Source organism: Bombus pyrosoma, linkage group LG2, assembly GCF_014825855.1.
Source record: "Bombus pyrosoma isolate SC7728 linkage group LG2, ASM1482585v1, whole genome shotgun sequence".
NCBI lineage: Eukaryota > Metazoa > Arthropoda > Insecta > Hymenoptera > Apidae > Bombus > Bombus pyrosoma.
Genome location: NC_057771.1, coordinates 15,304,828 through 15,332,174, shown reverse-complemented (window position 1 = coordinate 15,332,174; position 27,347 = coordinate 15,304,828). Strand labels below are relative to the sequence as shown.

General features: G+C 37.7%; 2 protein-coding genes and 1 long non-coding RNA gene across 3 annotated transcripts in view; 2 read left to right on the top strand and 1 right to left on the bottom strand.

The window, feature by feature from the left end:
• Positions 1–7,121, top strand: part of LOC122577231 — a 56,745-nt gene extending 49,624 nt beyond the window's left edge. The window contains exon 7 of the mRNA XM_043748395.1: positions 1,923–7,121. Coding sequence (XP_043604330.1) covers positions 1,923–2,167 — 245 coding nt within the window. The 3' untranslated portion in view covers positions 2,168–7,121. The remainder of the gene's footprint in view (positions 1–1,922) is intronic.
• Positions 7,122–7,357: 236 nt separating this feature from the next.
• Positions 7,358–27,347, bottom strand: part of LOC122577227 — a 30,277-nt gene continuing 10,287 nt past the window's right edge. Inside the window, exons 3-12 of the mRNA XM_043748382.1 lie at positions 27,153–27,269; positions 21,747–21,928; positions 15,153–15,368; positions 14,683–14,833; positions 13,939–14,129; positions 12,966–13,192; positions 12,208–12,319; positions 10,844–11,171; positions 10,040–10,328; positions 7,358–9,391 (exon numbers count right to left, since the gene is read on the bottom strand). Of these exons, the coding sequence (XP_043604317.1) occupies positions 9,052–9,391; positions 10,040–10,328; positions 10,844–11,171; positions 12,208–12,319; positions 12,966–13,192; positions 13,939–14,129; positions 14,683–14,833; positions 15,153–15,368; positions 21,747–21,928; positions 27,153–27,269 (2,153 nt within the window). The 3' untranslated portion in view covers positions 7,358–9,051. The remainder of the gene's footprint in view (positions 9,392–10,039; positions 10,329–10,843; positions 11,172–12,207; positions 12,320–12,965; positions 13,193–13,938; positions 14,130–14,682; positions 14,834–15,152; positions 15,369–21,746; positions 21,929–27,152; positions 27,270–27,347) is intronic.
• LOC122577312 lies at positions 15,379–21,737 on the top strand. Its single transcript, XR_006320207.1, has 3 exons — positions 15,379–16,636; positions 16,697–17,816; positions 17,890–21,737. It is a non-coding gene; the product is annotated as an uncharacterized LOC122577312 (long non-coding RNA).

Here is a 27,347-nt window from a genome sequence, read left to right as displayed (position 1 = left end):
GTCGAGTGGAAAGGGGCGATGTAAAAATTTTTTCCCGAATAACTTCGCGTTTGGATGACACATAGAGTGGAAATTCAGCCGTGTTCATCGCGCTCGATCGTGCCTCGTGGTGAATTAAAACGTCTCGATGAATTTCCACGTAGCAAGAGTGCAGGTGCGCTTAAATATTACTGCCGCGTACGTGGATGCATGCGTGAAACGTGACACGCGTGTTCATCGAATTGCAACGTGCGCGATTTTTCATAGATTTTGATTTGTGCTTTTTCGCGAAAAACTGTCTTTATTTCTTTTTTTTTTTTTTTTGTTCTCGTGAATTTTCGATCGATCGAAAATTATAGTTGGTTACTCGTAGCATAGCGGATTATATAAGAAGTGTTTTATGAAGAGTATTATTTATAGGTCTATTCGTTTGGTGTTTAAAAGATGATAGCCAAGATTCTGCCTTAATGAGAAATTCCAGAACTAGCGGTTGTTATACGCTGTTCCGGCTGCTTTATGCAATTATTTTGTTCTGTAGCTGGAAATTATGGTGTAATGAGTAATTACTCTTATAAATGATATTAAACGTTCTTACTTTCTTATTAACTACGATTTCTTCGTAAAGAGATTCAAAGAAGCCATGTAATTGCAAGAGTGTTCGCGACTATAAATTTTCGAATTATTCTATCTATTTCAGTCCACGATTGTGCAATCTTACGATATCGTTTAAACGATTAAATTTGTTTATAAATAGTTGTACACGAAAATATATTCATTATTTATTATATAAAATGATTATATGTAGGTTGTCCGAAAAGTGTCTTTCTTTCGCAAACGTGTTTTTTACAACAGTGTACCTTCATACAAACGTGAAACCAAGTCTGTGAAATGTCACGGTGTTTATCTCAACAGCACAAAATGGATCGTACGTAATTGGACAAAATAATATAAAGCAAAGAACGTTGTGCGTTTATTATTTCCTCATAAAATGAAAGAAACATTTCGGACAACCTAATAGCATTTATCGATAATAATTATTTTTTACTTATTAAAATTCCACGTGCCTCAATTAAAGTTAAATCGTGGAATTTAATTCAACGTACTCGAATAGTTGGGGAACCTGTTGGCCACCTCGGCGGACAATCAATTTCCAAACTTTTTTTCCTATTATAGTAGAGTGAAAGGTTGTGGGACAAATCCACTGTCACACACACACACACACACACAAAATTATCTGTTTTATAGTCCTTGTTTGTTGTTTTTATCTTTTACGACGCTTAGTTTCTTTGGTTAATTAGTGGAAATTTATAGTCCAGTTTGTTTTCAGTTAAACGAGTTTAATGTATAAAATTATACATTTAATGTCGAGATTATCGTCGCTACCTTGCTAATTCCAGCCAGGTTCCAGGTTCAGAATAGAAATAAAAATTAATCAGATTACGTCTTAATAGGCTCCAAATTACGATTATAAACTGCATTTCAATATATTCTATTGTGTAATGTAATATATGTATATCGTAATACACATTAAGTCGTTGCAAATGAAATGTGGCATTACCAAAAAAAATATGCTAAATTAGTATACACATAGTAGACTATCTCATTAACGGCATTAACGATGTTTACGCAAACTCGTATTTTTACGATTACGACTAAATAAATGGAACCTAAATAGAAATTTATTTCACTCGTCTAATAGTATAATACGTATCTACTTTATTCAAGATATTTTTTTAAATTATTGCATACTTTCTCACGTTTAAATTCTCCACAAATACAGAAACATAAATTATTAACATATTTTTTACGCGACTTCACATAAGTATACTAATCTAATAATATAGTTATATAGTACAGGTATAGTGTAGGTATATTATATATAAAATAGGAAATTTTTATATTCTAAATAAATGAAAATATATATTTGTTGTTTCGAATTTCAGGCGGCAGCATCTCGATGACCGACGCTAGTGGCAAGCCCTACGTAGGCGGAGCCGGAAACGGTTCGATGGCGTCGGTAGCAACTTCCGGAAGTGTGACAAGCACGGCTTCGCCGCTTCGAAGCTCGTTGAAGAAGCCAAAGCCGCTCGGTATCCACAATCCCGGTTTCTCGGCACACAGTCCGACTCTATCGAGGAACGGCTCTCAGAAGAAGGTGCGAATTCAGACGCACTCTACCGAGGTTTAAACAACTTCCGCGAAGACGAAAGCGTCGATGATATTTGTTCACGTGCGAGTCTACTCGCAGCTGATTTCGTCGAAGAAGCATTCCGATACGAAACAAAAGTTCAGCGACGAGCGAAGCAAGGCAATAAAGCTCGACGAAGTTCTTTATCACGAAAGCGGAGAAACAACCCGCTAATTCTTTCTAGTATTAACTTTATTTAGGCACTCGTAAAAAACGTCGCGATACTTATCGATGAAGTCTTCGTTACTTTATCGGGTCTTTCAGAACTTTCCTGCGCGTGAAAATAATATTGTAACCCTCTATAGCGACAATGTTGGTTTGTTTATGGAAAAGCAAATAATTGGAACAATTTTTCAAACAGTCTTTCAATGGTAACAGAGTAATTATTCGACTATAGATGTTTCTTCAAGTTTATATCTTTTTCAAGGCAACTGAGAAAACAGAATTTACATTTGATTTATGCGCTAGATATTATTATAACAGGTAACTCTACTATAATTATCTTGTACAGTGGTGTTATGTTCCGTTTATTCTGTACATTTAAATTTCGCGTAGATGAATAATCGTGCGCAGTCTACGATAATAATAAGAATTTATTAGAAATCATACAGCGACTAAATGTAAATTAATATGTACATATGTAATTTTCAACCGTGATAATATAGAGGGTTGATAGATTTTTCTCTTTACATAAGGAAGGACAAATACGAAGCACGAGGTACCTTTGAAACGCGGATGTCCTCGATAATTGCTCGGTCGGTTGGTTTCGTTACTTGAGAACTTCCGACGATGTGACGCTCTATCGAGGTGAATCGAAAAGACTTTCTTGCAATCTTGGACTATAAAGTTGCAACTGAAAGACCCAGATAGTGTTATCGCATGATTGAAGGACGACCGTGAAGACGTAGGAAATAAACCCTGTTGAAAGTGATCGAGAGAATCGCAGAGGGAAATTGCTTCGACTACAATCTCTAATGGCGTTGCTCTACGTCTTCGAGAACATTGTAACCTTTGGCTCAAGGCGCCAAGCGTCTGACGTCGACCGATATTTATGGTAGACGTGACAATACTGATTCAAAGGTGGAGCTTATGATCCACCCCCGCAAGGATTTCGTCGTCGATTTACTCGATAAGAAACTTTCAACGATTCTGTAAGAGTTCCAGTTCTCGTTCGTTTTCTTCTTTCTTCGAGTCGCGCTCGTTAAGACGCGAAAGTTGTAATTTATCGAAGAATATTTTACTTCTTTTTTTGTCTTTTATTTCTTTCGAAACTGATATTAAATTGAAATATGTAAGGCGTTTAAAGATGTCCACGTTTCGAGAAGGAGGATGCTGATGGATTCAGTGCGCTCGATCAGGCGAGGATCGAGAAAATCAGCCAGTCGTGTTCGCTGAGATTACGATTTAAGTTCCCAGCGGTTCCAACCGCGAACAAGCAGAAATTAACCCTTTGCGGTCTGGTTGCTTCGTGCAGTAAGCTGTCTCGTGGTCCGGCTTGTTTCAGAATCGTATCGATTACTTGCACGAGCAAATTTTTCCTAAGTACTGTGCGAAGTAGATGTTGGATGAAAATATCGCTCTGTTCCTTCTCCCTTTTGAAAATCTTCGAAACGTTTTAAGTTGAGCGTATACGATTCGAGTGGCGTTTAAAAACTCTCAGCTATCTACTTCTTCGTTAAAATGTCTTTTTTTTTAGCATCTTTCCATTTTTCAAGGTACATTGAAATATTTGAAGTTTGCCGTGTTCTTTAATTAAAGTTATTTCGTATACAGTCTGTTGTAAAATAACGAGTACATAGCTGAAATTGGTTAAAGAAAGGCAAAAATAGGACAATAAAAATGGTAAAATTTTAATTATCTCGGATATTTCAAAATGCTAGATAGGACATTTTAATTAAAAGGAGTAATTCAATTAAAGTCACTAATTTTCTTCGCTGATTTAACCAAATAAAAATATCCAAATCCGCGGACGTCAGTCTAAATTTCTGTGTAACATCGATCCGAAAATTTCTACTCATCTTCGCTTACAAAAAACATGATGACAATTTAGTGTAAACTTTCAGTTGTCCGATAAATATTCCGGGATCACGATATCATCCCACATCGTGTCCAATACGCACGTTTGGGCCGCGAATGGTTAATAGAATTTGATCGAATCGATCGATAAACCGTATCAAACATGTGCATTTAATGTTCTACTAGCAACTTGTAATTGTTTAATCGAGATCGGCGCGTCGCTAAATGACAAGCACAACGTCGAAGCGAAAATCAAGTGACTCAACCATGACCGATATCCAAGATACGTGCGGTATTTGGCGAAGAGATTTAATTATGCATTTACAGATAGAACTTAATTAAATCTAGTAACGAGTCATTGATACGAAATGAATCGTCGAGTGTGATTTCAAAGACAGAAGAACGATAATAATTTTTGATACTATTGTCGTTCGATTTACGTCACGGTTGGAACAGCAATAATGCTATGGGTATTACGTTGTAAAGTGATGGTAAGGAGAGAATTAAAGCCGATTGTTAACTATCGTATTTTAAGCGTGAAATAGCCAGATCGAAACTAAGCCCAGGATATGGCGTACAATTAAAGTATAGGATTAAATTCGCGAATGGACTGACGTGTTATTACTGAAACGTATCAATCGATCCATGTTCAACAGTCTTTTCTAGTTACATGGCTTTTCCCGGTTGTATTTCTTTCAGCATTCTTCATCTTCGATTATCGAAATTATGGATTATATTTGGTTTTTTACCAAGTATTTACCGTATGAATATGGGACGCTTGACGAAATTAATTTCATCGTTCGTAAGTTCGACGTGGGAGAGCTTTCAACGCGTTCTAAAATCTGTTTCTTGAACGTTCATGGTAATTTTCTATATTTTCTATCGAGCTAGTACCATGGAATTACGTCTGTTTTTACGTTTATTCGCGCGTCTAAAGAAAATCTCATACGTACAATTTTTCCTTTGCGTATCCGGCAGAAATAAGGTGTAGAAGTTTCTTGCATCGAATATAAAACGCGATAAGATGGCATTCGAGATAGCTTACGGGCACATTCTCTTCTTATTCTTGAATTTTTACTCGAACAATTGTATCGCTTGCAATCGAGAGAAGCAGCATGGGGAACGAGAGAGAACCTGCTGTATTCGCTAGATTTGGAAAAAAGAGAAGAGGAAATGGTCAAATGGCGCGTTCCAGTAACAACACGTAGTCGTCCGTCTTGGAAGTCGCAGGATACGTGATATGTTTTTCTACCTTTTTCTCTCTTTTTCTTTTTCCCTCTCCTTTCTCTCCCTATGTTTCCCCTTTTTTTCGTTTTTTAATCTAACACCTTTCTCTTTTCCCTGTACGCTCCTTGTTCGTCGCATTGTAGTTTCAACTCGGCGTTTCTTCGTTCGAGGAACGAAGTATAAATAAAATACTTATTGCGTCGCATCCGTCCAGCCCTACGTAGGCAGCTAGCCGTAAAACGGCAAGAATTATATATATATATACAAATATAAATATATAAATATATTTATATTTTTTAGCGATTGTTTTAATATATATATATATAAATATGCAGAAGAAAATTTATATATAAATATAAATATATATATAAATATATTGTATGTTGCGCAGTGTACTCGATACGTATGAGATCTTGTTTCTGCTCGTGTCATTAGTCTCGAACAGGAGAACACGTTTTACTCGTTAGAAATTATTATTATTATTAATATTATTTTTTATTACCGTTACTGTTGGTATCGTGACACTGTTTCTCTTTTTGTTTAAAAGAAGTCGTTTTCATGCTTCTTTCGCCGATGATTCTGGAGCTATTTATGATTTGTATGCGAAGTCGACAGGCGAGTCTTTACTGTATATCTTTTTCTTTGTAATTCGTTTTCTTCCCCTTTTCCTTTTACGTGTAGAACTGTGTGTGGATAGTTGTTGACGCTTATTTATTTATATCGAATGAAATTCGATTGAAATTCATTTTCCGATCATTCCTATATGAATTTTACGAGTTATTTTTCTGCCCCCCCATTTTTTTTTTTTTTTTTGTTTGAAAGATTATTTTATTATGCTATTTTTAAATTATGAGTTTAATCGTTCTACGGTTAAACTGTACTTTTTTCTTAATATCTTTCCTCCTAGGTAATTCCTTTTGACGTTAGCATTTCTGGTAGAGAGTAATTACGTCGATATTATGTTGAGTGAAATACTTAACGATGCACCTACGCTGATTTTTATTGTTGATATGATTTGTCGAAACGAATCACACGAGCCGAGCGTGTTTATAGGACCTACGCAAGAATTATTTCGACATCCGAGAATTAAACGATAAAAAGAAACTCTGCCTTACTGAATCCAGAATTTCTCGATCTTACATATCTTTCAGTGGTATATATATATATATATATCCTTAAATGATTGACGTTATAGTCATAAAGAATTATTAATCCTCTCATTCGTAGAAACATTTTCTCCTTTATTCGAAAATGTTTCATCACCCGCGTGTTCAATGTTAAGGTTTCAAAGAAGTGAGAGCCACTATCGTCTAATAAATCGTTGAAATTGTTAAAAAATAAAGGCACAATAAATGAATAAAATTGCGTAAAAAAGAAGTTGAAGAATAGAAATTAATAATAAAAAAAAAAAAAGAATTTCTTTGGATTTCGAAAAAGCGCTTGTGTGATTCTAACTATACCTTTGGAAAACGTAATAAGAGAACACAGAGTGAGATCGAAACGCAGTTACGCGCGCGTAACAAACATAATTAGAAGTATAAAAAAATCCGTGTTTTCACTTTTTGCACATTTTGCTACCCATTAAAGCCTTGTATCGCGAAGTTTGTGCGTCTCGATGAATTTTCTAACGACCAGTATGATGCTGTTTGAATCGTGTGAGGACTGTATGCGAGGAAATCGATAATAAAGGAATTTCTATGATTCACGATTACCTGAAAGTCCTCCTTCTTGCGCTTCATCCGTTCAAACAAATCCACGATCACAAATATTGAACGTTCAATGTAATGTTTGTGGAATCCTGATCCCAGTTATTTTCTATTTTTAATACTGTAATTTGGCGTGAAGATATTAGTAGCTTATATGACAAACTATATAATTGCTATACGGCAAATTTTCACGATAATTATCTGGAATAATAGAGGAAACTGGAATACAAGGTAGTCAAGATAGTAAAAAAATTAACCTTCATTTATTAGCTTACAGACTGAAAATGAAAACTTAAACGACGAACAACAGCGTCTTTCGGGCCACGCGTCCCTCACGGCAGTACACGAATTCTTTCAAGACAACTTCTCGTGAACGAAGAGCGATTTAAAAAAGAAAGACGAAAAGAACCGAGAGAATCTCCCGGCGAGAAAAAGGAAGGAATAGAAACAGAGAGAAAGAAACGAAAAGACGAAATTCGTTAGTTTAGCTGCTCTGGCTCGTCATCGCTAGATCACAAACTACCGGTTCGATTAGGTACTTGTAATAACTATACAAAAATAATAGTCTACGATCGACGAACCACGTCTCGACAGAGCAACGCCGTATCATTCGTCACATCAAAACCAACAACGATGTTCAGCCGATCCAGAGAGATAGAATGGCCCGACGCGAGTTCAAGGGACTCGAGGCTGGTCTTCTTTCTTTCATTTTGGTTCGTCGAGGATTCCATCGTGCACGCGATAACATTGTGGCTTTCATGAATTATCCACGAAAGCTCGAAGGAAATCCTTCCATCTTGAATAGTAAAAATAATTTACAAATCGCTACTAACGTGTCGCTACTACATCAGAATGTTACGTTCGTACATACAAGATCAATGTTCCATTTTGTTTTTTTCTTTTCCGTATAAATTAACCGCAAGGTAGAACATCGTCCCGTTTGATTTGTTTGTTACACGCGATTAATCTCGTTAAGAGAACGAGAAAAGTGGTAAAACGAGATAAAAGAAAGATCAAGGGAGATAGAGAGTGTAGAGAGGGGTCGTGCGTTTCGTCACGGAGATCTTTGCGAGCGCGAGGACGGTAGTCTAGGAACCAATAGGCACCCCACGATACGTCGATCACACTTTCGAAGCGAGAAACGTGTCGAGGAACACTTTGCCAGGCCACGCCTGATCGGCAGTGACTATATTGTTTTTTTTTTCTTTTTTTCTTTCACGGACACTTTTGACGATCGAATCGTATGCTCGGTCCGGACCTCCTCGGGTTTCTTTTCAAAGTCACTCGTAGTTTATCCAGCGCACAATTCAAATTTCTTCGCGTAGAAATATATAATTCAGCTGGATACGACCGAAGTGTAATTCACTTGTACGTTGCTCGAATAAAACTAATTCTTTATAATCGTTAAATAGCTTAAATTAAATACCTTATCGTTTAGGGGAATACGTAATACTTTGGAATTTTAATACGTTAAGGCACAATGTTTCGTTGGAATATAATCCATCGGAAGCTATATCAAAATATTATTCAAGCAACGTATGAAGGTGTTTCGTTATTTAGGTTCCTCTTCGTAACACGCTTCAACATAGGAAGATCTGTACGGGTGCGCAAACTATTCGATCTTATTGTCGTCTTTTGTATTTCACCATAGCTGACTAAAGATTGAATTTTCTAATTCGACTTTTTTACATGTCATACCTAAGTGCAAGCTTAGATACGATCTGAAGCAAGTAATCAAGTAGGTCGCGCATTCGTACAAACTTCCTCGCAGAATCTTTAATTATCGTAATACGGAACGCCCTTTTTTCAATTTAAAATCAATGCGAAACTTTGATCGTGCGCTTAACTTTTAATAGAACTGTCTTGAAACGAGTTCTAAAAGAAAAAGGTTCATCGAGATCCTTCGACATTCGATTCGATCGCCCACAGGGATATTCAGAGATATCCCTCCCTGTCCTTGGGCGCGCTGGAAATCAGTTCCCGTCGTTTCCAGACCGGCTGTGCTCTAGTTCTTTGATTCTGCGTGCCAGCCGCCGAAGACGAAGTGGACATCGTCACGGATGGCAAGGATGAAACTGTAGCCGTGTTTTTCCCCGCCAACGTATCGGAATCGGGGATGTGACGAGTTTGATGCCTCGAGTCCGTGTAACGTCTCTTCGTGTATTTTTTGCTCTCTGAGGACGTTGAAGAGCCGGTCTTACCCTGCTGCGACATCGAGATACCTGCATCTGGTCTAGAGATGTGCAACATCCTCTCGATGTCTGCGGTCTTCGACCTGAAAAACGAACAAATAATGAAATCATTTTTGAAGAATTTCTCATTGACATTCAGTAATGCAATAATATATGAAAAATGAAGAGATTAAACGAACAACCAAGTTAAAAAAATGATAGTGATCAAAGTTTCACTGTAACTATTTTTATCGTAATACAAGATTCGAGATGGAACCAATTTCCAGGGACTCGTTCCAAACCGATTTAATTATCGATTAAAAATTATATTTTAATAATTCTGTATCGCAGCTAATTCCACCTACGTCTGTTTATAAAGATCAGTTACGTTAATCAGTACACGAAGGGACAACGAAAGCCTAAAAATAAAATAGAAACAGCTGAACTGAATAAGAAGAAGGACCAGTTAGTGCATATATATATATGTAAATAACGAAACCCGATAACGAAAGAATAATCGATAGAATGAATGAATGAACCGCGACAAGGAACGCGAATAACCTAACAACGACCTAATACCGTGATTACAAGGTGAATGCACCAGGAGTGCATTGCACTAGATTCGAGGGGGGGTGAACGAACTGTCCCAGATGTTCCGCGCGAATACCAGAACAGTATAGCCTGAATCATCCGGCCAATTCCTGTCAGCTACACACGGAAGCCAGCATAGTTTAGAGGAGCAGGATTCTCACCTCAAAACCGCACCACCGATGCTGGTGATGCTGGGTGTGTACGGGGCCGCGGTGCTCCTCGACGTTTCCTGACTGCTGCTCGACCTGGTCACTTGACGTAACTCGCTCGAGGTGGTGAACGACACCCTTTGGAGGACGGCCTGCTGATCGGGGATGTAGGAGACAGCGGTGACCGCACTGTCAGGGCTGGCAGGTGGCGATGACGCCCATGACGGAGGAGAACTTGGAACCTGATCGCCCGATAACGTGGCGGAGGAACCGACGGCGCTGTCGCTTCCGTGTCTTCCACCTGGTAATAAATAATTTTATGGAAATATAGTGGTTTCTTCCTCTTTGTTCTTTTGCTTCGTGACTATTGCGCTGCAGGGGAAAATGAAAGAGCGTGGAAATTAGAAGCGAGGAGTCGCTCCTCTCGCTCTAGGACAAGTTGTTGGAGGAATTGCATTTGGTGGTAGATATTTTGATTAAGGAATAACAAATTAGTTGTATGTATTTATGGATTGTAGGGTTAGTACGAGGTAAAATGGTGTAAGATTTTCGGTTGGCATGTTCATTGGTTTGCTTCTGCAGAGTTGTTTTCCTCTTATTAGCAAGTTTCTTAAGTTTGGAGAAAAGATATTTTGCTCGTTCAATTTATTCGTTTTCATTGCGTTACAATGTTGTTTGTTGTATTGAAAGACTGATTTGATAAGCAAAGAGAACGATATTCTGACAACGCAAGAATGAACAATACAACTGATTTTAATAGCTCGGATTTAACGTAGAACGTTCCAAATACTGTGACAGAATTCAGGAAGATCATACCTTCGCTGCAACCGGAAATCGATCGCTGCCTCTGCCTTCTTGGCGGTGCACTGGGTTGCTTAGGAGTTTCCTCGATGTAAGGAATGTCCGGATCGTCGAGGTTCAATGTGAACGCTCCAGACATCGGTATGGTAAGACTGGCGGTGATTACCATGGGCGAGGATTTTCTTCGTGGATCGGCTGGATCTTCGCTGGATCCACTGTCCACGCTATTGCTCCTGCCTTCCTCTTTTCGTCGACTTCCAGGCCTCTTTGGCCGCCTCGGCCTTGGACCTATATCACCGCCCACGCCAGCTGTTTGGTGCAGACACTGTTCCCTGGTCCACATCTTTAACAATCAAAATTGACCCAGTTTTCTTTTATACGGAACGTTATTTTCATACAATTTTTATTGAGAATTTTAATAGTTGTTTCCTTAGAACTAATCATTTCAATGTTCAACGATGATAAATATATTTTAACCCGTTAAAGACCGATGTCGCATTAACGCAACATTTCATTTGTAATTGTTTTCGATTACGTGCATTATCAAATCCTGTTTTTCACATTGTGACTATGAAAGGGAGTTTCATGGATTCGTTTGTATTTCTTGTTCCGTCGTCATTTTCTTCCTTTCTAAAATCTATGATTTTATAACGTTTAAAGAAAACGTGAAGTACTTGTCGTGGTCGATTATTGTGCTTGGTCCTTAATGGGTTAAGGGTGAATTATATTCAATAACTTTTTGCATAACAAAATATAAAGATCTTGCATTAAGAAACTTGCAGTTATATCTAAGAACGAACTAATAACGATAACGCGTTATTATTGAGGATTATCAGATGAATTTTTATAGAAACAAAATAGAATTATCTAAGCGCTTTGTAGTATACTTGGTACTTTAGATTACAACAATAACGTTAAAGATATTGAAAATCTACAAATATGATTGTTTATCCAATACAAATGTTATAATTTTAACATCATCGTTTATCAACAAACCCAATGGTGTCATTAACAAGTCCAACATCCACTGCCACTAATGACTCTCATGCCAACATTTAAGTTAACGTGTTAAATCACAAAAATTCTTTATTTCTTCGATGACACAAGGAACTTAACCGACAATAACGAGAGAAAATGAAACGAAAAGTAAAAAAAAATACAGTGAAACAGGAACGCTTAAAACGAAACTACTCAACAGACCGAGAAGAAGAAGAACAGAAGGAAAACGGGGAAATAAAAACGTCCAAGGTGTGGAAGAAGATTAGCCCCTGTGAAGTCGAGCCATATCTTTCCTCGATCTCGAAAATGTTCCAGGCGAAGACGTCAGAGTAATACCGCGAAATGGTCGAGGGATATCTCGTTCGATCTGGATCAGTTACCTTTCTGGTAGACGGGGTCGTCCCGGCCGTGGTCGTTGTCGACGTCGTTAGCGTCTCCTCGAGCGAGAAGGTTTCGGCTTCGCTGCACGGGTCCGCCTCGTCTCCGCATTGCCTGCGAAAAATCGTACGAAACACGCTGTCAGCTTTTCCTACGCGACTCGCCGACTGACATCATACGCGAGAACTTCGTTGGCTTTGTGCCACCAAGTCTCGCAAGTTGAATTAAAAATCGTGGAAAAGACGGAGCGCTCGAGTGTCTTTGGCAGAAAGATAAATAACGATTAGAATATTCACGATCGCCTGTTCAACTGCACAAAGGATGAAGAATGGCGCGTTTGTCTCCAATATAAATTTAACGCAACATCAGTTGCTAATATGAAATATAAAATCGTAATCGACGATAGAGAAATTTAATGAAAAAGAGAATTTTAATCTAATAAGAATTTACTGCTTATATTAGAACTGTTATATTACTATTTTTATATTAAGTTTCGTATGGCCAAAAATGAAGAGTATCGATGGAATTTTAAGAGAAAGTCAAGTATAATAATTTTGCGATAATTGTATAAAAATAGCAATACATAATTCTAAATTCTTGATACTTTAGTTACGTTTTATACGAAGTAACGCTTGTTACACAAAATGGTCAAAATCGAATCGTCAGCGTTTCCTTAAGCATCTATTTTGAAGATCGAAGAGAGAAGGGACTTGATGGGATCGAAGATTAAAGATAGAAAATGCCCATATAAGTTACTCACTCTTCGGCACGTCGAGAAAGGGCGAGATCCAAATCGGCCGGATGGGTGTCCATCATGTGCAAGTAGACTTCGTCTAGAAGAGCGGCTGGCACCTTAAATAACGTCGCGGCGTGTTCCAAAAGAGTTCTGACCACATTTATCACGTCTATCCTCTCTTCCGCCCTTTCCGCGGACACTTCCGACCTTTGTCCAGGTTTCACGCAATGAAGAATATTTGGGGCAAATACCTTATGAAAGAAAATTGAAGAAAATTCATGAGAGGCTTTGAGAAAATCTGAGAAATTAAATATGCCTATGTAAATCACTACGGTGATTCGTTAGAGTTCGCTACAGCTGCTTTCTAAACATTTCGGAATGTATTATTTAAAAGCGTGTATAAGCAACAGAAGAGATCGTATTATCTGAAATATTCGTATAATTCTATAGATTCGTCTTTCGATGGATTTGGTTGTCTCGATATTTTCGAAAGAAAAACAAAATACGAAAAGAAATTCCCATTTGAGAATCACCTTTTTCCACCACATGGATCTCTTTGAAATTCAATTGTTTTTTTTTTCTTTTACGATCCCTAAATAAGCAACCAAAAATTGATTAAAAGATTCAATGAAACGTGTCTTGTATAAATTCACTTTAGAGATCACTGCTATAAAAATGGAAAAGCTTCGCAAGTGGCGACAATGATTCCCTACGAAGATCTAGAAGAGCGAAACGTAAAAGATATTTAAAAAATAGCACCGATGAACCTCGAGTTCGAAGCTAATGTCGAACGAGATGCCGATTTTTCCACTCGTTCGATTAGAAATATGAAGCGTCCTATCATCGATCTCTACACCTGTACTACGTATCTTTTCCTCTTCGTCCTTTTCTTTTTCATTAAAATCTCACGATAAATGGAAGATGAGTATCATTCGATTTCATCATCGTCCAATCCTTTCGATTGGATTCGCGATAAGAGGACGCGAATGATACTCACCGTGGCCAAGTTGGTCGTGTCCATCTTGTTGCCCGGTATCCACTCGCCTGTCTTGTTCTTTTGATCTTCGCTGTTAGCCGCCACCACGCTGAGGAAACTCAAAAGTGCCCAGAGCGTCTCACGGTTCGGCGTAGGCAGCAGCTGAACGAGATGCTGAAGTGCCTCTTGTTGAAGTCGCCTGTTCCGGATCTCTGCGGGGAACGAGGGGTTCTCTTTCAGTCCGCATAGACAACTCGTGCGTCAATGTCGCGAAGAGAAAATGTATCGACGAACAGGGATGGGAACGAAAGATGAATTGAACGCAAGCTCTTAACTCTTTCACCCCTATAAATACTTTCTGTGCATTGGCTGAAAGAATTGGCTGATGGCTTTCTACTACGTATGATAATTATGAGAAAAAATAGCTCTGGAATGTATAAAATATGTATTCGTAGTTGTTGTAATATTTCATCGGATTAATCTTCATTTAGTTTCCATTTCTTGTTTGTAAAAGTTGTGCTCGTAAAAGCAATTCTGTCGATAAAAAATTTAGTCGAATAATTAGAATATAATATTTTTATTCCACAACGAATATTTAGGTTTGATAGGATTAGGATAGTCAAGTCGAAAATTCAGACAATGTTTCAACTGACAGTACTAAGAATTTCGTCATATACGGAAGTACGTAAGAAAAATCTTGGAATTATTCTTTCTATGAAAATATTGAAAGAGTTTAAAGAAATTTTCAGATACGTTTGTCCTTACTTTGTGTATGGACGAAGGCTTGGTAGAGATCCCTGCAGAGCAAAGGGTCCGGAAGATCACGAAAAAACTCCTTCAGAAGGGCTGCTACATCGTGAGGACATTGATCGGGTCCGATTTTTGTCTCGCGACCGCAATCGAAGTCTTCTCGTAACTGCGGAAAGAAAGAATATAACACGCTTTTGTAATGCGTAAAATGTGCAAATGTGTCAAACGTTTTCTTAATAGTTGTGCTTTAAACTTAATGTGAAATTAAAATACGTAAGACATACGAGAAATATGATTTTTAAATGTCAGATATGCTTTGATATCTCCAACGTAAAACTCTATATGGTAAGAATCTCGTTGATTAAATATGGGGCATTCAATTTCAATTTACTGATTTAGATACAATTCAATTGCACTGTGTATAAAACAATCTCGTGCGGAGAAATAAATAAACACAAGAATATTTAACATCGTCGAACACTCACCTGTCTCACTCTCTTCTTGGAAGGTGACACCCGGAAGATACCGAGCGTCCGAAGACCCGTGCTTTCCAGGTGCCTGATGCACTGTCTGACTATGCTTGGAACCAGGTCCCATTCCCCTGGAGGGCCTCCTCCGCCGCTATCGCTCAGCTCGAGCACCCCGGAGTCGCTTCCGGTTAGAGCTCCGCCTTTCGACGACAACGACTCGTTCGAACCACCCTGAAACAATTTCATTTCTCTCAAGCTCAGTGTTGCATCAGCGAATAGTAGAATCCGAGCATTCCAAGAATATGAAAAATTCCAGGAAATTTATCGAGTGAAAAAGGAAGATAGATCATTTGCATATGCGGCAAATGTCTCTTTTTTCTGTAATATATATTTATATCGGCTATCGGGAAGCGAGTGCAAGCGACAACAAGCGTCGCAACGCCGCAGAAATAAATTTCAGAAAATAATGTACGCGGGTTTTCACGCACTTCGTGCGAAATTTAAAGACGCAGAAATGCGGAGAATAATGCTTCGAATATTTGAAACAGAGTTTAACGAATAAAACAAAACTCTTTAGCGTAAAAATATAAATTCGCATAAAGATTCACAATGCGATCATTAGCTTTCGCTATTTTCCGGACTGGAAAATTGATCGTACGATCATTGCGCTGTCCACTGATCATCATTCGACTAAAATTGCATAAACAGTGGATCGATCCACGTGTCTGATGATAACTGTTTAACGTTCTTAATGGACGATCATCGTGTTCGTCCATCTGGTCTGACAGAAAAGTGTTGGAAATTTAGGCATCTTAATTAACCCGGGGCTAAAATTATCGCTCTCTGATCTCGGTTCTATTCGCGTCTCCGATCTGTGACGTCACGCAGCTCGGGATACGCGTGACGTCGACGAGGAAAGTGCAACGTTGCGTCATTCCCGGATCGCTTTAAATCGATCAATCGGACTACTTAAGCACGTGGCGTTTTCATCGAGTCATCGGCCAAACGTCCCGACCGCGAACTGTTATCAATAAAACGCACATGTTCCGTGATTCGATATGACGTTTTGTTGAAAAGCGAAATCAAGCGGAAAATTGTATCGACTTACTGATATCGTTCGTCAACTCGGTTATCTGGCTATTTCCCGGGATTTTATTTGTCATTGATATCTTTCTGATAATTGCTTTTATAGAAATTAAATATTGTTCGTATATCGTTTTATCTATATTTTTAATTAAATTTTACATCGAACAAAATTACAAAACGTATATTATTCACTTGTATCTTTTTCTTTTTCATAACTTCTATTTTACAGAAACGCTAATTATATAAACTATCGTAGAATTTGAATGAAGCATCGGCGAATTCGAAACAGAAATTAATAACAAATTATAGAATGTTTATCGAGACGTTAACGAAGAAAATAGTCATCGCTGAAGAGAAAATTTAAAGTGTACATTTTTGCATGCCATTTAAAGCAGCGACGAGCAAAGATACAGGTAAAATGGGTAAAATGAGTAAGAAATCAAACTTTACAATGACGTGTGTAATTGTTAAAGGATACGCGTCAACAGACCGAATGCTGACTCATCTTTTTACTAATATACACAAATCGGATATATATTCGATCGAGTAGCGGAAGTTGAGGGTGGCATTGTCGAAGTTGGCGCCACGATAAATCAATGCTATTTCCACAATGTGTGAATGAGGGCTCTCTATTTTGCCTGTCGATCGACTATTTTTAGAAAATGCTAAGAAATTTCACACTGGAGTGCCCTAGCTTTCCTGTCTATCCCGAGAAACAACGCTAAAATTACTCGTGATTTACTAAAATTAACAGCGATATTTATCTCCGACTCTTGAAGGCTCCCATCGTGATTTTAAAAATAATAATGTCAAACAATGCCATCGATTCAATTATTAATTGGTATTAAATAAACAAGAGGAATGTTATTGTTTACACTGATTACAAATATCATGGTATTACTGGATGGTAATATTAAAAAGAAATTAAAAATTTACACGGGGTGAAAGTTCATCCGAAATATTAATAAAAAAAAAAATAATATCGAAATATTGATCTCGAAATACTTCAAGGCAAGTTTTTTCCTCGAAAATCAAATCTTATCGAGGATTTCCGTTTCTTCTAATTTTCCTTCTATTTTCATGTTCTAGAAGCGTGCATGATCCAACAACTTGTGAACTATCTCGGACCAATAGCTATCGGATCAATGTGTAACATCAGAAACTTGCAGAAAAAGGGGATTCACGTGATAGATTTAGTTTCTGACTCGTAACCGGCGGAATTTCTCTCCACATTGGAAAAATTCCGCCCACGAACAGAATGCGTCACGAACGAGCTCGCAAGCTCGTAAGGGGCCCTCAATTATATATTAACATTCCGAACAGATCGCACCAATTTTCTTGCGGGGAAGAAGTCGAACTACTTTGTGTATACATCCGTGTAACAGTTGACGCATTGGGTTTCGATTTATTGCCTTTGCTATTAATTACAGTGAGAATGTTAGTTTACTGCTCTTTTGTATATGCGAACTTATTGTGTGTTTTAGCGTAATGAAAGACAAGTCTGAGTTCTTTGAGCGTTCGGTACATTTCCCTCTAAACTACTCTATGCTGCTGTACTAATTTTGCATCTTTCAAATAGCATCTTTTTACAGGGTGTGTAGAATTTGTTATATTCTATAGAATTATCATATTATTTCAAAATTACGTTTGTTTTTTCTTTTTACAGAACATGGTAATTAACGCTGGAATTGTCGATCGTTAGAATGTAGAATTTATAGCAAAGAAATGAAAATGAAAAGGTTGACGAAAGAATATTCGTAGACTTGTGAAGCGTGACATTGAAATTCTGAAAAATACGCTGTTCAAGATTTATAAAATTTCCACGAGGAAGTTGCAATTGACCATTTCGATCATTCTGATATTCTTGCCATTAAAACACGAGCTATTATTATTTGAAACTTTCTACTTTTCAAATAACGAGAAAATCATTACGGCTGACTGCTAAATTGTTCTCACGGGACGACAAAGTATCGAATGAAAATGACAGATTGACGTTGGAGCCAAGCAGACGCGATGAGATAAATTGACATGGAAGAGAAGAAGGCTGGAACAAAAGGCGCGCGTGGCTAAAATAAATTCTCGAACGTGAACAAATCATCCCGCTGAGCCGCTATAAACCGAAAAATCAATACGCAAAAACGTAAACGCACGAAAATTAGATCGGATCGTGTAAATCAAGAAGCGCGGCTGGAGTCTTCGACTTTCTTAAAATAACGCCTGAACGTTCGAGTTCTTTGCGTGGAGAACGTATGAAAAAAAAAAAACTGAAGAGAAGAAGAAGAAGAAGAAGGAGAAGATTCGTGTTCATCGACCAGGTGGCGCCGGTACTTCTCAAATCAAAACATTTACTTCCTGTCACGATGAAGATAAGTAGTTTCTCAAAAAAAAAAAAAAAAAAAAGAAAATAGTTTTGACATGCATGCATTGCGATAGACAAGCATAGAAAAATTTCTGAATCTCGTTATTGATAACGTAGCAACGCAAAAGTTACGAGGTAACCATTTATCTACATTTTTTAAACGAAATTTATAATTTCTCGAGCGAATAGTTTCTCTTCAATTCGAACATTTCATAATGCCTAATCTGTACGTATAGATTATTGTTCTCGGAATAAAAGGCAGTCGAAGAATTTGGAGGGAAATTATCGAATTTGTTTTCGCAAAAATAATGTAACAATCGTTCGTATCGATGTGATATAAATAGTCCTGAAACCTTAGAGTTGAAATTACATTTTCCAAAATACGTTGATCAATACGTAATTAAAAATTCTGTGTAGGAATAAATTATTTGTTTAAATCGCTGTTTACCTTTAACCCCTTGCACACCGAATTTTATTTCAATTTCGTTACCCACAATTCCCAACGTTTTTAAGTGTTTTACTTGAAATTTACTTTAACTAAAAAATAAGACAATTTAAATAAATAAAGGAAGAAAGAAATTCACTTAAATACCAGTTTTATTCACACTGTTGTCGTATTTTGTAACTTTTAAGTGTATGATATATCTTGAAACAATTTCCAGGTACAATCCTAGTTTTCCTTCGCACGTTGTGCGAAAAATGGTGGGACTGAAAGAATGTCAAGTGGGACTCGACAAAGGAGCTCCTGAGATAAAAACTGATGTCGAGTCACACTCGACATAGGAGTGGAAAGGGTTAAACGAAGTATTATAACGGTGACATAAAAACCTAAAACAAAACGCTCGTATGTTTAAAAGATTTTTACGCAGTTTTTCTTGCACAATGCTAATTCATTTTCGCATAACTTATATGTATAGTTCATGGAGCGGAATAGGGAACAGGCATCGTTGAAACTTTTTATTAATCACTGCTTCGCTCGATTTATCTTTTTTTCTTCCTTCGTTTTCCAAATTTCACGCGATCTAAATCGATCGTCTCGACCCAGAAACGTTGAATAGTAACGTCACAGGGTCGCCTATTGGCATTTAATTGCACGAAACTGTTAGCTTAAATCCGGTAAGAGAATCTGGCAACGAATGTGTTGCCTCGGCCGTCTCGGCCGTCGTACACACCACAGAATATAGAATAAGCGGCTGTAAGCCGGCGTCGCGGCGCGTCGTTCTGACGTATCCATCAAAAAATAACCACTTGCGGTCCGTCGTTCGAACGTCTGGCCCCTGACTCGCATAGTGGCCATCGATAAACGCTCTCGTCGTGATCCGCGGACACTGACGCAATCGATGACGACGTTTATGATCGCATTCACGATCCGTCACGCGACGCTGCCTCCTCGAGCCCCTCCGCCGTGTTCTCTCGTAGTTTTGATAAAGCATCATCGAACGATCATGATGCAACCGATATACAAGTTACAAGTGGAACGTGCGTACGTCGCCATTCTGATACTTTGATATTGGTTCTTCTGCTTTTGTACGTTTTATTTACGCAATGTTGCTAAGGTCAGGATATTAGGACTTGGTGCGAATCTCTCTAAAATGATCGAGATTTTTCACTCTTTCGTAGCATGGCACGTTACATTTTAAATTGACAATTTAAATGTCATCGTATGACTGAATAATCGTAGCGACGCCGACTAAGATTTCTAGAATTTGCATTCGGTCTTTGGGCTTAGCAAACTACGATGCGTAACGCAATTAATAAGATTATTTATTGCCTGTAAGAAATTGTAAATATGTATCCTCTGTATCTAATAGGAAAGATATGAAAATCGAAATTAATAATATAAATAATATAAATGGAATGGATTCATAAATCGTATTCGTATATTCGAGAGATTCTCCGTGTGTCCATTTCTCGCTCGTTCGTTCGAATTTACATTTGCAATTTCCGCAACAACAATTATGGCAAGTCGTAGTTCAACGATTTGCATATTCATTTACGTGTAATTTCTCCCCAACGCCACGATCGAGTAAATTACTTCGCGTGATCGATTAATCTATCCACTTCGAGACACTTTGCTTGAGAAATAGAGAATAAGAAGAAAAAATAGGAGGGAACGAGTAGAATATAGAAACGTGGCTATTCGCGTTTATTGCGTCTATTTTTACGATATCTATATTTTCGCATTGAGAGACACTGAAATTTCTATCGGCTACGTTGAGAACGCGTTCCGCGTGCAGATTAGTTCACGTCAATCTAAAACAGGTGACTCGGATTTCTATTCGCGCGTGGGCGTGTTCCTCTATCGTGTTCTCGCCTCTTCGACCGAGCAGTCATCGAGAAAACCGAGTAAAATTCCTGATTGTGTATTCGTGCTGGCCATTCTCAACAATCTACTTGCATTTCATGTGTGTAATTTTGGTTTGTACGATTCGACAGTCCCCATCTGCCAAAATAAACGCCACATTGTTGCCGGTATCGCGATAAAATATAATACACCGCAAACATAATTTCCTTTTCCAAGTATTCCACGATATCTGTCGCTGATTTCATTGTAGAAATCCTCTAAATGTCTAAATGTCTAAATGTCTTAATGTCTAAAAATAGTAGCGCGAGTACTTGTGTGGAAAGATTGGTGACAGAATCGATCGATTAGCGATCGACACGCTTGGCTGACTGGATACGATCTTATACTACTGCAGCAAGGACATTCTCGTTGTACACAGCGAAATATAAAATAGAATATGTTCTAGGAAAGGGAGATGATTGTTTTAGCATTGAATACGCTATTCTAAGGAATTAATGCTTTTTATTTTCTTTAGAACTAATCGTAAAAAATATTTTTAATTAATCAAATGAAATTCAAATGAAATTAATGAAATGGAATGGTCGATCGAATAAATTCCACATACTCGGTGATGTATATAACTCTGATTAAAAGATTAGATAAATCTTTCCAAGTATATAAGTAATATTTAATAGAAATTTGCTATAAAGATACAAATAGAAAAAATGTAAAAGAAAAGTAAGAAAAATTCTTCGATTTTTAACTCTTCTTAACACTAATATTCTTCGAATCCGTATTGCTACATTATTACGTGATAATTGGGTTGTTGGTTGACACGCCTATGACGGATGAGAAACGAATGTATCTTGCTTATACTTACCTCGTCAGTCTTAGCCGCGACAGTGGGTTCGATGAGGCTCGTGAAGCTCGTCCTGCTGCCGTGTCTGCTGTTCCTCGATAAACAACCAACGTCTGAGACTTCACCAGCGGCGATTCTAGCGATTCTATCGTTCTCCAAACACTGTGACAGCGGTATGCCAAATACTAGGCCACCCGACGACTCTGAAATAAAATACGAAAGAATAAAATACGTCATGGCTCCTGTCAATCGCCAAACAACTCTTCCTGCGTTATACAAGAAACGAACAGTGCTGGTACTTGAAGAAATAAACGATGCACGCGATGGAAGAAACAGAACGAGCTATCAGTGGCGTATTCGTAGATCGTTAAACTTTGGCTAAAGAGAAGGAGGACAAATGATATTCACGTGAAAGTGATTAATTTACAAATGGAAAATTAGACGTGTCGCACTTTCTTAGTCGGTAGTTTTAATCGATTCATTTGTTAATTTATTTTTTATTTCAAATCGCTTCCATCAACCGACCAAAAAGGAGGTTTGTTCTGTTCTACGATCTGTGGTGGTCAGCTGCGTCCCATTCGCGTAAACACGGCTTATTTACTCGTGTGCGAACTGTTCGTGAAATTCATAGGAAATTGTGTTTGAACGCTTGCTACCGAGACTACTGTAAATAGTTGCTTTTCGTACGGTTCTTTTAAATTTAAACGTCGAGTAAACGAACGTAACTGGCCATAAAAATTGCTCTGTATATTTGTTAAACATTACAGTTTAGAATATTACGCTTCTTTATTTCCCGATATACTAGAAAATACGCAGTAAGGGACGAATTTTTCTATGTATACTAAAGTAATTTGTAGCGTGGATGCAATGATATTGGAAAAAGTGAAATTTCAAAATTCGCGTAGTCTCTGGTCACCTCTGACGACGTGAACGTTTGATAATATTCCGGCTGGCCATGAATGCTTCGGCCGCTTTATTTTCGGTACTAAACCGCCCGTTTATTCGGCTAAGTTCGCGGAAACGCGCCGTGCCACCTTTCGAATTTCATCTTTTTACTTCTTAATTGCTTGCCGTCGCTTGCCAAATACACACGCGCGAATAACAATCGTCGTCTTTTTTAAGATCCTCGATTCCTCCTATTCCTGTTCCTGGAAGACTTTACTTCGGAAGACTTCGTGTTCTTGATTTCTCTTTGCTTTATAGGAGAGCAACTGTGGACGTTGATACGCTATCGATTAATTGCTACAGAGAAACGCGACAGAAATGTGATTTTAAAAAAGGAAAAATATAAAAAATCACAAGTTGAGATTTAAATTGAAAAGAATGCTTATAGATTATTATGAGATAATTAGAATTATTATAACGCTTTGAATTCGAATAAAATTTTCATGACAATTCTTCTGCATCGAAACCGAAAAAAAATTCGTTTACCCTTTTGAAAGACACGTGTGCGTGGCTCACGTGTTTCAAATGTGGCAGCGCTCTAAAAGAGGACGTCATTTAAGTGACGTCCCCTCCTATGATCGAATATGTCAGACTTTCACGGGGCTCTTGTCTTTCTTTCTCGCACGACGTAGTCCCGAAGCCAGCTAAAAGCCGAAAGGCAACAAACCGTGTCTCTATACCGGTCCGATTATAGACCACAATCTGGGCCATCCCAGCCTCTCCAAACGACCTCTCTCTCACTCTCTTTCTCTCTTTCTCTCGTCGTGAAACCACCACCACTTTCAGAAGACGACAATGGACCCAGAGTACGAGCCTTTTCCTCGAATTCTCAAAATCATTTGCGACACTTTCCTCTCCTGTTTCCTCTACCGTCGGTGTATCAGTCGATGTTCCTCTCTTTCCTTCGTCCTTCTCGTTTCGCTGAAATCCCCTCGTTGGTTATTTGGTTATTTGATTATTTAATAGTCTTGCATTCACTGTTCTTCAAATTATTTTCATTTCTCTCCCTATGGAAATAATCTCCATCTGAAAATTTATGCTTGCGGAATTTTATGGTGGCGATGTAAGACTATGGAATTAGATTATACGGAAACGAAGACGAAGGAAGAAAACTATTTCAGATTGCTTTATCCATAGATTCTTCCTACATACCGTTTTCCATTTTTAGACACATGTTCAAATTTTCAATTTTCCAAATCTCCACAATCATCGATTATTCATGTACTAGAACCAAGCTGCATTACGCTTAATCCTAAGTTTATCAGCCAAGTATCAAACAATTTACGACTAAACAGATCCAAAAATACCACCCAGCACCTCTCGCTTCGCGTTACAAAAAAAAAAAAAGAAAAAAATTCGCTCATAAAAGCTCAACAGAACCAAGTAATATAACACACCGCCGGCACGTGTTCGCAAACGACCCGATGGAAGCATCGCCGAAGGGGGTAAGCTCCAAACACGCGACCCCGTGGAAGGGCCATTCCGGTTCCCGTTTGACGTCCGGTGTCCCCGCGGCACTCGTACCCAGCGTGCACCGCAAATAAACCTGGTATATGCGGAAATATGCACCGCCACCAAGCACCCCGTGACTAATTTTAGCCAGCGAAATTGTGTCTCATACCAGGCTGGCCGACGTTAGTGCCGCGGTCTGCTGTTGCTCGCACATGGGCAAACGGTTGCATTCCCTTTTTCCACTTCGTTCTCCAGAAGATCAAGAAAGCGCAGAATAATTGAGGGGCTTAGTTAGAGATAGAATTTGATACAAGTTCATTTTTTAATTTATAGAAATACATCACAGGAAACGATACGTGGCACTTATTTTATTAAACACTTTCTAGATTTTGTTATGAATTTCTCGGATTTTCTGAGTAGATGTTATAATGCGTTTTAATCTATGGAAGTGCCTAGATGTCTTTACTCGCAGTTACTATTTACCATTCTAATTTCCAAATTTAAGATTTTAGACTTTTCTGGTGTGTTCTCCGAACTTTTAACTCCGTTTCTCCTCTATAAGATTTCAGACGTTTTTGTTGTCTTTTTGCAAGCTTAATGTTTGAGGCTTTTCTGGTATATTTTCTAAGGTTTCACGTTCTTCTATCCAATTTTCTATGTGTAAGATTCTAGATTCTTCTACTCTATTTTCCCAGGTTTATCTTTATCCGAAGTCTTATCTCAAAGGAAGTTATAAACAGACGACATTCATGTTCTTCGAAGATGCAACAGAAATACGAGTGAACCAAAAAATTGCAGACTGCCAAACACACGTACACATACTTCACACGACTACCGAAGTATCTCGTGGTTAAGCAAACACTATTTTTTCCGTGTTCGCACGAATTCCACGTGCAATTTTTGCCGAAAGTCGTCACTCCGTGAGTGCTTGACAAACAGAGTCTCACAACAAGGAATGATACATCCACACGGTAAACGTAAAGCTGCTAGCGTGTAACAGCGTGTCATCTGTGAAACACGTCACTTGAAACAAAATATATTAGATTCCTGCAATTTCCTTGATTAATCTAACAATGAACTCTGAATAGTCAACAATTTCGTAATTATCACTCAACAAGTAGGAACAACAAATATATTCAGATTTTAACTGACAAAACTCTCTTGGAATTCTGACAAATACTAATTATATATAATAATAATAGTATATAAATTATACATAAGAATAATTCCTAAAATAGAACCTTTCAACGTCTAATAATTAAAAGGTCAAGAAGAGAAGTAAAAAGTTGCTGTTTCGTTGCTTTAAATGAGTTTAATGAACATTTCCAATTAGAATAACAATTATATAGAATAATATATATATAGAATAGAATTCTTTCGAAGAAAACAGGTGAAACAGAGTTACATTTTCTCACAGGAGTATCAAAGAAAGGTCGAATTTATTTTGTATAAATAATTCATAGGAGAGATCCTGTTCAACTTCCATCTCGAATTACGGTAATAATTTCTTTTGGAGAAAACAAGCAATGTAAACAGGGGTTAATATTTTCTCGCGAAAAATCAAAGAAAGGTAAAATTTATTTCGTATAATTCATAAGAGAAATTCTATTCAATTTCCAACTCGAGGAAATCTTTAGAGAATAATTTAATATTTTCCCATATGCTGAGAAACAAAAAAAAAAAAAAAAAGAAAAGGAAAGAAGGAGAAGCGATAAAATTCATAAGCGAGGGATTCTGTTTAATTTCCAAGAAGAAGATGACGGTACAATTACGTAATTATTAGAGAAGCAATTCGAAATGGGAAGACATAGGGAAACAGTGCAGCAGCCGGAATTTGTCCTAAGGATAATATTTGTCTTTGCTTGGATTTGGTTAGATCAAAATACAGATATGTAAGGATGTCGTAAACGTATAAAATGATAGAAACACTACCTAGCGAACTCTTGCAAACAGAATCACACCTGAAAATAGCTGAACTAGTTATTCTCCAAACAAATAAACGGCCCATAAATCTCTGATCGTTAACTGTGCTGCTTTCCGCACATTAAACTGCGCACTTAATTTACCGTGTTTAATTATTGACTCTCTATCTACAATTACTATCGGCCAATTACTATCGCGAAAATTGTGCTATCCAATTACCATAAATAAGTTGAAACTGTTGCGAGTATTAAAAAATATTGGTCGTCAAGAAATTGAATTTCCTGATACCTTGGGATTTTGCCGAAGAACAGTACGAGTACATTTTTCTCAAAAATAAAACGAATACTTGAAACGATTCATGATATTCGTATGTATTTATTTCGAGGAGTTTGTTATCGATCTGCAAATCCTTACGATCTGATCTACCATCAAAGTTCCATTTCATCCATAGTTTCTTTCAATTAGAGATTTTGTCACTTGTGTTGTTGTTCCATTGAAATTTACATTTAACCATGAACTGCTAGGTATTATATTTTCTCTAGCTATTTTCGTTTTTGCTATTTTTATGAAACGATAGCTGAAGAATGTCTGTTTCTCGTCACAATGAAACAGACAACAGCTACTAGAACCTAGACAAAAGCTCGGACACAAATCTTCACAACGATACCGCGTATCCTTTCTCTTAGACAAAATTTTCTAGCAAACTATACCTGCATTGTTCTTATGGGATAGAAACTTTGATCTTTGGGATTTAGCTTCTTATACAACCTATCGCGGTCTGCCAAATAAACTGTTTCTCAGTTTAATTCGGTAATTTAGTAATTAGTTAATTCAGTAATAAAGAGAAACTGAAAAGAGAAACAGTTTGAACGAAAATAAAATTTTCGATATCAAAACTGTGAGCTTTAAAAAATACGAAAATTAGGATCAAAGATTAATCTCTGAGGAAAAGTGTGAGAATAAAATTAGTACGGCGTAGTCTGTAGCATTGAAATTACAAACAAAAGATGTTCCAGACGATTCAGCCATTTTTTCTTTGGTTAAGCCTCTGACAAGAATGCTCAAGCGAGATCACGCGATTAACAAATTTCTATGCCTGCAACTCACCTTTCTCCTTATCATCTTTTCCTTTATTGTCAAAGAAACCAGTGGTGAGAGCTTTCCTCTTCAGCAAAGGTGCTCTTCTTTTGGGCTTGGTGGCAACGGCACTGGTACCGAGTGACTCTGAAAAAGAAGAAAAAATATGAAGAATGAAACAAACATCCAAATTTATTGCTATCGTTGAACATCGAATATTCATGA